Genomic DNA, 12,521 nt, shown 5'->3' with positions numbered 1-12,521 from the left:
CTTTCTCTCTCTCTCTCTCTCTCTCTCTCTCTCTCTTTCTCTCCCTCCCTCTCTTTCGCCCTGCCGTCAAATACCGTCAAATGCCGTCTAATAATTATTAATAGGCCTACTATAAAGTCTATATGCTCTCGCGATGTCGCGGTCACATCGTTCCATTATTTTATCCCTTTATTTTTATTCTTTTTTGTTGCTCGTAACGAAAGAACGTTATTTTCTGTTTAGTTGCAGGAATGGTCCAAATATACATATCTATATAATATACTTTTTTGGTTTTAACGAGAGAAAAGAACTTTCTTCTTCCCAAAATACAATTCGGTTAGCGATGTTTATTCGTTTATGTTGTTTTGGTAACGTGCTTCCGCGATAATTTCCTGCGAACAGAGCAAAATAAATCACACGTTTGATAAGAGTGTAAAAGCACAAGTGTCCGTCGACGTTAATATATTTCCCAGTTTACTTACATTCGTATTACACTCGATGGTTGCCGCCGCAATAGCCTTATCGCATATGTCCATCTCTTCGATAGCCTTTAACAAAAAGAAACGGGGCACGTATTAATAATCGTATTATCGAAGGAACGGCGCGGTTTCGCGATGGAAAATAGAATTAATTAAAGCACTGATCAGATGGCCCCTCGCTCTCTACTCTTCTGTGGACATTAAACTGCGTTAATGGCCTCAGGATCGGCCACGCTGACCCGCGTGAACGATCTATCGGCGATCATCATGTGTAACTTCGCTCTTCTACATTTAAACACACAGTTGGGAGACACGCTACACACACAGAGCACGCGTAACCATAGAAAATCGGACAGACGCGATATTACCATGGCTACCGAGGCAACGTCCTCGGTGATGGCCGGGGAAGATGGTACTAGAGTGGCGGGTACCTCGCTTGGGACGGCTGGAGTCGTAACCTTGACGATAGCTTCGCCTGAACTCTCTGTCGTGGTGTCAGCGGCCACGTTATTTTCTACTGGTGCCTCGGGTTCCGGAGTGCTCTGCAACGCATACGTCTGCTCGTTAGAGTAATCGATAGAGGGAGACCTGACACGTCCGCAACAAGTCCAAATCCCAGCATGCTACGAGGACAAAAGACGCAAAGGACGATTCCGTCGGGGCCATCTCTCGTTATAGGAAACCAACGACGTAACGATTATACACGCGTTATCCAGGGATGGACGGACGGACCCACACGACAGGTGTGTAGAGACGACGGAGTCGTAACGAAAGGACGATATCACCCATCACACACACACACACATACACATGGCCGGACAGAATCGTACCTCATGCTTCTCGAACAGCGCAAAGAATTGGAAACCACCTGCTGGTAAACCCTCGGATAAGAAAACTCTGCATGCGCAATACAAGATGCTTACGACACAACAGATGCAATTACGGAAAGAGCATATGATAGTATCGATGTCTAATAAGTTCTATATGGCATAAATATAAATTAAGTTCTAAGAACGTCTATTTGGCGTGTAATACAATTAGTTTCAAGTTTACGTCTATCAATGAGATCCACGCTAGAAATTCGTCTAAGTCGAGCGGCTATGTTATATTAGTGACAGCGTTCCGACGAAAAAGAAATTTTCTACGGAAACTGGACTCTCGACTAGTGCAGCGAATATGTTTTCTTGCTCGTTTATATATCTATGTGTCGAGCTACAAATGCTCTACTTTAGCGCCTCGATTCGAATAACAAGTCGTGTTAATATTGTCAAGAAAACCAAGAGGCAAACAACACAGGTGATGGCAGTAACGGTTGTTCATGGTAAGTGGTTGGTGGTGGAAGCGTCATAGGAATTGTCAGCGACAGAGTAGACGTTGTTAATCACGTTCGACAGAACGAAGGATGCATTCGACGAGACCCTCTCGTTTTAATAACGTTCGATGGTATCGCGTGTTAAGGACCAGAGACAGAGAGAATGAGAATGAGAATGAGAATGAGAATGAGAGAGAGAGAGAGAGAGAGAGAGAAATAGAGAGTGTAAGAGACAGAGAAAAAGAGAGAAAGAGAAAGGACATATATACCACGTGAAAGGGAGGACATGTTGCTGACACGATCGAGTGGCTTTTGGATTTTCTATGTGTTCCATATCGTGCATGGAGATACGCCGAGTACAAGGAGGTTTTGTTCGTTTTAGATGAAATTCTGCGTGCAAAAACCCATAGACGTCGGCGTGTGTGTCAGTCTTCGGTCTCGTTCGATTACCCTTCGTCGAGAGAACGTCATAAGCCAAGGTGATACATTATGTCGAGAGATATCGGATGTAATGGTCGATTATCTGGGATTCGATATGCGGAGGTTCAAACTGAAGGTGTGTGTGTGTATATATAGCTCGCGCGTGCGTCGAGCGACAGAGCACCGGACAGAATATTTGATATATATGTATATAGGGAGATGGGAGAAACGGGATATAGAGTCGATATTTTCAGACTATATTCACAGAGACGATTGGTTTGTGCGGACCGTACGACGAGATACTTGGAACGAGGCGCCACCAAAGGTATTTGGCTGCCTGAATTCATGCCAGGAGGTTGTGTTACATGTTAGTCACCTGATGGGTCTCCTGGATAGTAGTCGACGACGTGGCGTTGTTCGACAACTGACACGAAACCGAGCTCTCTTCCTGCTTCTCAGTCTCCGCCAGAGACTCTGCTAACCTCTCCTTTAATTCAATGTCGGACTCATTGTACGAATTGAGGCTTATCGACACCGATTCCATCTTGAACTCTCGATTGCTCTGGTCGTCGTACAACAGTGTTTGCGAGGAGTCTTTTGTGGACGCTGTCAGGCCAGACGTGATACTGACATTGGACACGGGACTGGGAGTTCTGGGCGAAATCGGTAGTGTCTCTGTCGGGTTTCTCAAACTGGGCGCGTTCTCAACGGCAACTGGAAGCTCACTGTTCATTTCAGACGCGTTCAGCGGGCAAGAGAGCTCTTCCGGTGGTAAGGGATATTTGAAGGAATCTGTGTGCTGTTGGACCGTGTCCTCTGGGGCCGGGGGAAGATCGTCCGTGGGACTAGGAACCTCTTCCAGTCTGCACGAGGAGAAACGCGTCTGCGTCTCGCTCGTCAGACACGCCTCTTTCTCGTCCATAAGATTCAACGAGCTCACGTCTAACGTTATCAACGATACGTCGTCTGCCAGGGGTACAGAGAAATCCGGGAATTCGTTCGGCGCTGTGCTTTGCTGCTCTGGCAGTGAGAGGGGGCATCCGTCTATCTCTTGAGCGTTTCCTACGTCTAAGATCGGAGGTTTTACGTCAACAACGAGAGAAGGCACTGTGTTCGAATCGAGCGCTACGTTCACGCTCTCGGGATCGAATTTGTCCCGAGAGATAGGCACGGGTGATTCTGGCAGGGGCGGAGGCATCGGTTCCTCCTCGCTTCTGGTCAACTCTGGTACGTCTATCAACTTATCCACGATATTTTCTATTATGGGGTCGTTAACCGGTTGAATCGGAGCAAAGGTCGCCTCGTTAGGAACAAACGGATCTTTCGATTCTTTCGCCACCTCGCAAACGAGGATCTCCTCGGTAGGCATAGCCACGTCGGACTCGGTTTCCGTTTCCAATTTGTCTTCCACCATCGCCATTACTTCCACCGGTTCGCTATCTACCCTCGAAGTATCAGCGACGGTGATGACCAGGTTCTCCACCGTTTCCGGCATATCCTCGTCCTCCGGAATCACAACGGCTGGCTTTGCCTCTACCAGCGTCTCGTCGGACGCCGGGATAGGACCCTCCTCGGATTCCACGATCGCGTCGATCGTCGGAACCGGTGGATCCACTACGGCTTCCTCCACTCGCTCGATCTCTTCTTGTACAACCTCGTTCGGCTCGATCACTTCTTCCACCAGCTCCTCTTTCACTCGTTCCTTCACGTCTACGGGTCCCGGTATCTTTTTGCTCTCGCATTCGACGATAATTTCCTTCGTCACACTCTCTACGACATCCTCGCACGCTTCGCTCTCGCTCGCTCTGGCGCCACTCGGATCGCAAACTCTGGTCACCTGCGAGAGCTGCTCTACAGCTTTTACCACCTTTTCCGCAGAGCCAAGGTTGCTCGTCGGAGATTCGACGACAATCTCCTTCGCCACGGTCTCTAGAACCACTTTCGACGCTTCCTTTTCCACCGATTTGGCGCTACTCGTGTCGCTAGCTCTGACGGTCGGTTGCGGGACCTGTTCCTCGGTCACTTCCGCCACCGCTTTCTCGGGTAAACCTGCATTAGGCGTCGGAGACTTTAGGGTTGCATCGGCTTTGGTAGACATCTCGTCTACGAGATTGCTCTTCTCGGGAAGCGGAATCTCCTTTACGCGTTGTTGGTCGACGACGTTGGCTTTGCAAGATGGCGATTCTGGTCGCTCTGTCGGAAGAAGGCTAGGAGGATCGTGCGTATCGGTGTTGGCAATCTTGGAATCGTGGAGCTCGGTGACGGTGACGTGGCCGGCGCTAAGCGATTCTACGTTGTTGGTAGTCGGGGTTGGAGGATTAGGCGCGTCTGTGTCTACCACCGGCAGAGCCTCTACACTCGGGGGGGCAAGAGTCGATCCTGTACGGGGTTGGAGAACGGGAGAACTAGGCGGTCTGTGGGGAGTCGTATCGAGAGATTCCGCGGCTGGTGTTGACGGGTCGTTACGCTCTGGGCAGCGGGAAGATAAGGCTGACGGTGTAATTAAATCCTTGTCAGCAGCCTCGGCAGGCAGCTTTAGGGCCTCCGCCAGCGCGGTCGCGGTCGCCGCGGCCTGCTGAGCCTGCTGCAAAGGCGACGAATCTATGGGGGTCGGTGGTGGACTGGACGGAGGCAAGGAAGGAATATCCTCACTGGTTTTCCTCTCAATGATAGACGGCGTAGCGACTGTCTGGACTCGGAATACGGAGACTTCTACCGGGTCCGGTACGAACTGACCACCGGCTGGACTGACCTCGACTACTTTTTTCTCGGCCTCGACTTTTTCGACCTCCTCTTTCTTTTCCTCGACAGGGACGGGAGTTGGGGCAGAGGGAGTGGGTTCCTCTGTCTTTTCCTCGGTAGGGCTACTAGCGGCCGATGCTGCGCTTTCTTCCTTCGACTCGGTCGCCGGTGCTGCTGTTGCTGCTGCTGCTGCTGTTGCTGTTGCTGCTGTTGCTGTTGCTGCTACTGTTGCTGCTGCTGCCGGCGCCGCTGCTACAGGTGCGGCCTCGTTCTCCGCTGTTGGACTACTTACAGCCGATTTTTCTTCCACAGGACTACCTGCCGTGGGTGATCCATTTTCCGCTTCTTCGCCACCCTGCAACGATTCCGTGCCAATTAGTCAATCGTCGAAATTAACGCGAAGAGCGGAATATTCGCGGGTTGTACGCGCTCGAGAGAGGAATATTATTTTTCTCTTTTCCATTTCGTCGCGAAGGGTGTGCAACTTAACAGTTGTGTCGCCCATGCTCTCGGGACCGGGCTATGCTCTCTAAGCAATTCAAATAGAAAGAAGGGTGAACAACCTAGCGACTCGTAGACAAGAGAGGTTCACAGGAGGGTGGATACCCCCATAAGGGACACGCGCAGGGCACAAAAGGGAATGAACCATAGGGTGCTGTGGTACGGACGTCACCCCTTCAGGGGTGGCCAATCGTGTCACTGTGTCAACGAGTAGTTTGCAAGCGAGGCATAATCGATTCCGATTTTATTAATAACACGCTTCGCTGCGTCTCTCCAAACGCGTACCCCCCGAAAACCGAAGGATAAGAACGTGCGAGGAACCGCGGGGTTCCGGTCATAGTAGACACTGTGCCTGGTCCTAGACTACAGTCGAAATTTCCGATACTCGGAAGAAGACGAGGAAGAGGTCCATTAGAAATGAATTCTGGAAACCGAGTGGAAGAGGGCAACGGAAACCGGACGCGCGGAACGCAGCGCGTGCTTTATCGTCCCTAGACCTGGCGTATCGATCGGCTGGTTAAGTGAAACCCCTTCTGGCCGTTGCTGCATTTTCGTAAGGGGTAAGCCTCTCGCTTAAAGAATTACAGCCCCTGTGAAGGGTTCCGCGCGAGGGCTTTCTAAACCCGAGTGTTTTTCTCAGACGTTTCCGATTCGCCCGTGTTTCGCCAGCACACGCGCGACTTTCTCCAGCAGCCAGGCCAGCTCTCCTCTAACTCCGGGCAACAGCGTGGCCTGGCTGGGGCGAAAACGGCGTCTGGGGAAGACAGAGAGAGAGAGAGAGAGAGAGAGAGAGAGAGAGAGAGAGAGAGAGAGTTTCTCGACCTCGCGGTGAACGACTGACGGATCGAAGAGTCAAAGCGCGGGCAAATTCGCGTTACAAATTTGGCTAAACCTCCGGGGAGGCTGTTAAAAAGACAACGCGAAGTCTGGCCGGTAGCCAGAACCTCGGGCCATTGTCCGCGCCGCGGCTGCTCGCTAGGAAGAAGCATCGCGGTGATAAACTTCCGATTACCTCCTCGACGCTTCCTCTCGCGGCGAGATCGGTCGCGCGATCGGTGCGACCTCTGCGTGGTCCGCGTGCACGCGTCCGCCATTGGCCGGCGACCAAGCGCGAGCGGGTTAAGTGTTAGGTTAGGTTAGCGGCGATAACTCGCGTTAGCCAAAAACTAGATATCGGTGTGTACCTGCTACCAAGTACTCTGCGTTGCAGGAAAGAAGTCATGTCGTTCGGTTGCGGGGCAAGAGGGGTATTCCACTTGCTCCGCCTATACTCTCGTTAGTAATACTCACTCTTCTATGACACTTCCAAAACTACTATCTCCAAGTTCGGTAACGTGACACGTTAACATAGGCGTAAGATATCCGTTGAAAGGAACGTTATCTCAGAGTTAACTTACGATGAATTGGTAGCACTACTACGCCAGGCAATAAACGAAACGACACCGAATGATTGGAAAAGATTTTGTGAACACGTAGAAACACTGGAACACGAATATTGGGCGAAAGATGGAATAATAGAAGACGCAACTGAAGACCTAGAATTGGAAATACAAAGCAGTGAGTCGAATAAGGAATCAGATGACAATAGCTCAAAGATTTATAAAGTAAAGAGGTACGAAAGTAATAATAATTAACATCGTTTATGAAAATTGATTTAAAATTTAAGATGTATTTTTTATGATAAATTAATTATATAATTGCATCGTACTAGATAACCGTTTAAAAAAATCACACGATGCAACAGAAATATAAAAAATATGTACATAGTACATCGTTGATAGGAAGGGATCAATTCTACCGATAAGGGAAGCGTTTTACTCTATTTCTGCCATGATGTTAGAATGGTTGGACTGGTGGGGGGATTCGTCAGATGACTTCTTCCATGCAACGCAGAGTACCTGCTACCAAGTGGACACGCGGATGGAAAGGGAGAACCTACGAGCTCGTTGGCTTACTACGCGCTACACCGAAATATATTTAAACGAGCATCGCTGATTTCGACACTTTGCTTGAATCCCGTCCAAGCATCGAGTTAAATCTCGGGTAAAGCGTACGGTAAGACGAGTGTCGGAATATTCGTCTACTTATCGACCGTGTTACTGGCACGGAAATATGACGTACGGCGTATATATAACGTCTAGAACCGTAATAGACGGGGCCCGTAAAGCCTCTCGTTACGCTCTCGCTGCTAGTCGTTATCCGTCTATATTACCCGCGATTCTTGCTCCTGCGATACATTTTCGCCGGAACGAGAGAGCAAAGAGGAAGAAAACGAGGGAAAAGGAAAGAAATTAAGGAACGTCGTAAAAGTAATAGACTCGCGTTCCTGCGCCCCTAGTTGATACACGTCGTCGGACGTCAGACTCGTTGAACCGTGCGAATTATCCTACCTCGACATCAGCCAAGTAACAGCTGGTACCCGGGCCACGTCAGGACCGATACTGGAATCAATTTCCTGTGTGGAAAGAAAATATCGGCTAGGGTGACGCGTGGCACGGGCACGTGTTACCAGTGCAACAACTGTCGACTGGTCCACGCCACCCCGAGACGCCATATCTGCGCGGAGCGGGCGAGTTTACGACGCAATGGCGACCGGAAACGCAGCCTCAACCCTGACCGACGAGATCAACCCTGCGTTACACGCTCGCAAACGCTCCATCGTCGCAGGGTTATCACGCGTGTGTGTTCACGCCGCGTCGACTAATTGCTTCCTCCGCGTCGTTTCTCGCTTTTCCTTAGGGGAAAATGGAAAATGGTAACGGAGAAACGTGTCGTTAACGTGCCGGAAGCGGTATGTTAGGAGTTGGAGCAGCATGACTCGGACAATGTAAAAGGCATCGGGGAACGCGTTGGCAAAAAGATCAGTGATGCATCGTTTTCTCGCGAAACACCCTTCCGTTCCCTCTGTCGCTGATTACTCATTGTCCAGGGCTAAATGCGTACGTCGCGGAACGATCCGTTTCCGTGGCGAGCTCGCGGTAAGCAGAACCGTTCTTTTTATCCCCGTTCTTCTCTATCGCTCCTATTTTTCCTCGCTCTTCCACTTTTTTTCTTATTTCTCTGCTTATTTTTTATTTACCGACCTTCCCTAGAATTGAATTACGACAGCGGTATTTATCCGGTTCACCGGAGCGTGTCCGACAGTAATATCGGTCTTGGCATGTAAACGGAGCCGACGAGAGGAAAGATGCATTTAATATCCGCACCAAGGCAAATCGGCAAGGCTGCACGTAGACCTAATTATCAAGCTACGCGTACGCTAGGTCACGACCAAAATTTCCCTCGTTTAACCCCTTCGCTACGACAGATTTTCATACGCAGCCGCTGTACCATACGGCAGGAATTCAGTTACCGTGTGCGCCATTTTTGTGAAGACAAGCGCCCTCCGTGTCAAAAAGCTTAACTACGTCGAGCGTCCATAGGTGCCCTCCGTGTCACAAACGCCAAATTTCTAAGCGTCCATATGTGTCCTCCGTGTCACAAACGCAAAATTTCAAAGTGCCCATAGACGCCCTCCGTGTCACAAACGCAAAATTTCTAAACGTCCATAGGCGCCCTCCGTGTCACAAACGCAAAATTTGAAAGTGCCCATAGGCGCCCTCCGTGTCACAAACGCAAAATTTCTAAACGTCCATAGACGCCCTCCGTGTCACAAACGCAAAATTTCTAAACGTCCATAGACGCCCTCCGTGTCACAAACGCAAAATTTGAAAGTGTCCATATGTGTCCTCCGTGTCACAAATGCAAAATTTCTAAGTGCCCATTGGCGCCCTTCGTGTCACAAACGCAAAATTTCTAAACGTCCATAGACACCCTCCGCGTCACAAACGCAAAATTTGAAAGTGTACATATGTGTCCTCCGTGTCACAAACGCAAAATTTCTAAGCGCCCATAGGCGCCCACAGTAGTCAAGGGGTTAAACGCCCGGCTGGAAGCGTCGCGAGCATCGACCACGATTAATGGACCCGAGATGGTTCGATGATTTTTGCTCGGCATTTTCAGACGCGGGAAAAATCGCGCGAAAAACTGGGGGCCCCTAAGGGTCGTTGATAATCGATCCTTAACACATTGGGAGACTGTGATCACAGTCGGAAAAAGAACAAACGTTGAAAGCGGGAGACTGTAATCTCAGTTGCGCGATAAACTGCGAAGAACTGCATTCTGCGACTTTGAAGGAACTTGCGCTTTACTTTATCCTATTTTTTAATTTTATCAATTTCGACTCGTGTTTTATTTCATTGCATTTTACCCACTTTGGAAATGGATTTGCGAGATTTCGTGAATTATGAAATTAACTGGTACGCGAGAAAGCTGGATTTTCTCGCTACGCGTTCGAAAACTTGGAAAACCGTGCCCGTGCATGCAAGCAAAGTGTTGATATTCTCCGAGTGCGAGCCGATGGAATTTTCACGGACGCTAAGGGGCACCGGTTCGAGACCAGGATCGAGGACTCGATAGAGACGATCGGCCATTAACGGAATGGACGGAATCGCGAGAGGAATCGCGAGAGCGATCACGAGGCCGCCTTTGATCAGCGATCGGTGGTAAATTCGATTGGCGACAGACCGGGGACGCGATTAAATTTCTCGTCGGGCAGCGCGGACTAATTCGGCGAGGTATTAATTTTCAGCGATTCGCCTAACGGTTGTGCGTGGATCAACGCGCTATATATCGCGTTCATTCCGCTCGAGCACGAGCGTATAATTCGATACGCGAAACCTTAAAACGCGTTCACCCACGCGGTATGCGAGAGGCGAACGAAAGTCTCGGCGAGTATGATCTTTTCGCGCTATTTTCGTTCGAGGCGGTGGTCGTTGGGCGTTCTTCTTGAGCTTCGCGAGCCGAGAAAACATTTCGCGAGCTTTCACCGTCTTCCACGCTCGCTCCGCCGACTATTTTTGCGTATCGCGCGGCCACGCGACGCCGGTGTAGGTTTACCTTTGTTTCCGCTGCGGGTTCCAAACGCGTCGAACAATGGACTATTACGTAAAAACAGTATCGATCGACGACGTCGTCGCGGCGAGCGTAAATAAAATATCGAGTATTCAGGTGAAACGAGTCTCCTCCGCCTCTCGTTGCTCTCTCGGCCGAGTCGATAACCCGGCGAACAATGCGAAATTAACCGCGACCTCGGACGGATACGACGGCCATTAATTCCCGCTGGCGTGGCCATCTGGGAACGGTTAATCTGCGCCGGAAACGCACTCGTTCCGTTTCGGTATCGCGCAACCGGAAGCAGGCGGCTCTCGAGAGATCGCGAGAACGCACACGTTCGATGGACGATTCGCGCGTATCGTCTCCGGTTAAATGGCAAATCTCGCGGACGAAAAGCGAGCGGAAGGATTCGAAACGATCTAAGAAATGGACGATGTTCGAAACGCGAAACAGTATTCCGGCCACGAGTGGTCGTACCGCAGAGGACTCGGCGTCGTGGACTTCCGGCGGGAGCGCAGTGACGCCCAATAGAGGCACGTAGGACAAAACTCTTCTAGCTCCTCGAGCGAAAGCACCTGCCACACGATATACACCACTGCCCACACTTCGGCCTGCCTTCGCGATCGACTCCATCCTGGCGAAAATTCGATTGCACTTCCTCCTCGCAGAGACCCCTACAGATTATACAGCAGTCCTTGAGAAAGTATCGCGTAGGTAGCGACCACGTATCACCGATTCTCTCCTCCGGTTCTCGCCGACGACCAACGGACGAAGCTTCCAGAAGAATTACGTTATCGTCGGATATACGCGAGTCCGCGACTAAGCGTCCACACGGCTATTTCGACCTATATATAGAAAACTAACGAAAAGCTCGAGATCGCACAGCCGAGCCGCTGCTTAACCATCGACTATTTATACGCGCGTCGTCACACGCGAGAGATACCACGCAGAAAAGTGCGCACGACTTCGATTCGCGAGCTACGACGCGCGACAGATAATACCCGCTCAAAGATGACTCACGCGCGAGCCGGCAAGAGCGTACGTATGCGCTTTCTCGCGCGGCCGATATTCGCCGCGCCGTTTCCGGCACGCGAAATTTCCGCGTGCGAACGTGCCCCGCTTTCCGAATTATACTCCGCGAGGAATCGACTGGAACGCGTTTTTCTCCTGGTCGTCGGCGAGATCTCCGCGGCGAAACCGGACACACACGCGCGCCGGGGCTACCTTTGCGTCGCACACGCACGCGCACGCACGATCACCGGGGCGCGAGCCAACAGAGAGAAAGATCCGTACGAACTGTGTTCGCCGTTGGCGAACTACTCGGGCCAGCCTGCCAGTTCGCAGTCGTTTATATAGAGTCGAACGGAGGATCGTCCCACGTCTCGGTGAGAGAAGAGAGGAGCGTGTTACTGATACACACGTGGACACCCGGGGAGAGAAGAGGGATAGATCTAGCTAACTAAGGTGAAGCATAGGAAGAGAACAGGAGCAATCGGACCGAGCGAATTCCTCCATCGAGAGATATATCGGTAACGGCGATCATCGATCTTCCTTCTTTTTTCCTCGCGTTTCGTCGACTTTCTCGGGCCAGGGGGAGCACGGAAGCAACGCGGGGGGTACCGATATCGTAGGATCGGTTGGGATCGATTGGGATCGGTGGGTGCAGACGCGGAGGATCGAAGGAGAGAGTCGCGGGACGACTCTTTGTGACTTTACTTCGAAGCACGTATCTCGCACGCCGACGAAAATTACCGCGAAGAGGACAAGAGGAAAGTTGACCCACGCTCCGCGAGAGTGTACGAGCCGCCCCCTTGACAGGGAGTAAGAAGGAGTAGGAAGGGAGAGTCAGAAGGGAGCGCGGGGGGCAGGGGAAACCCGTCATGCACCACCTACGCGAGGACGGTGAAACCAGGAAGAGAAAGATGCACGAACCGTGTGTGTGCACCGGGAGCGCAGAAAGGGGCAGAGTCGGGGGGAGAAAGGGGGGAGAGCGAGAAGAGAGACGGAGAGAGGAGAGGAAACGAAAGAGGAGAGAAAAATAAGCGGATTATGGACAGGGAAGTATAGTCACGCTTGGTACTTTCGACCGAACCTCTTCTCCTCCTTCTTCGAGCGCGTTACCGTTTTACCTGGACGAAGAAAATGGTGGAAGA

At 50.9% G+C, this 12,521-nt stretch overlaps 1 protein-coding gene across 1 annotated transcript in view; it reads right to left on the bottom strand.

Moving 5' to 3' along the window:
* Positions 1–6: 6 nt before the first annotated feature.
* LOC108550777 (calphotin) overlaps positions 7–12,521 on the bottom strand; it is a 58,196-nt gene continuing 45,681 nt past the window's right edge. Inside the window, exons 5-9 of the mRNA XM_017904634.1 lie at positions 4,240–5,287; positions 2,567–4,047; positions 827–1,000; positions 462–527; positions 7–371 (exon numbers count right to left, since the gene is read on the bottom strand). Coding sequence (XP_017760123.1) covers positions 327–371; positions 462–527; positions 827–1,000; positions 2,567–4,047; positions 4,240–5,287 — 2,814 coding nt within the window. The 3' untranslated portion in view covers positions 7–326. The remainder of the gene's footprint in view (positions 372–461; positions 528–826; positions 1,001–2,566; positions 4,048–4,239; positions 5,288–12,521) is intronic.

Source organism: Eufriesea mexicana, unplaced genomic scaffold (genome assembly GCF_001483705.2).
Source record: "Eufriesea mexicana isolate 0111107269 unplaced genomic scaffold, ASM148370v2 scaffold2928, whole genome shotgun sequence".
Lineage (NCBI taxonomy): Eukaryota > Metazoa > Arthropoda > Insecta > Hymenoptera > Apidae > Eufriesea > Eufriesea mexicana.
This window is presented reverse-complemented; position numbering and strand designations above follow the sequence as displayed.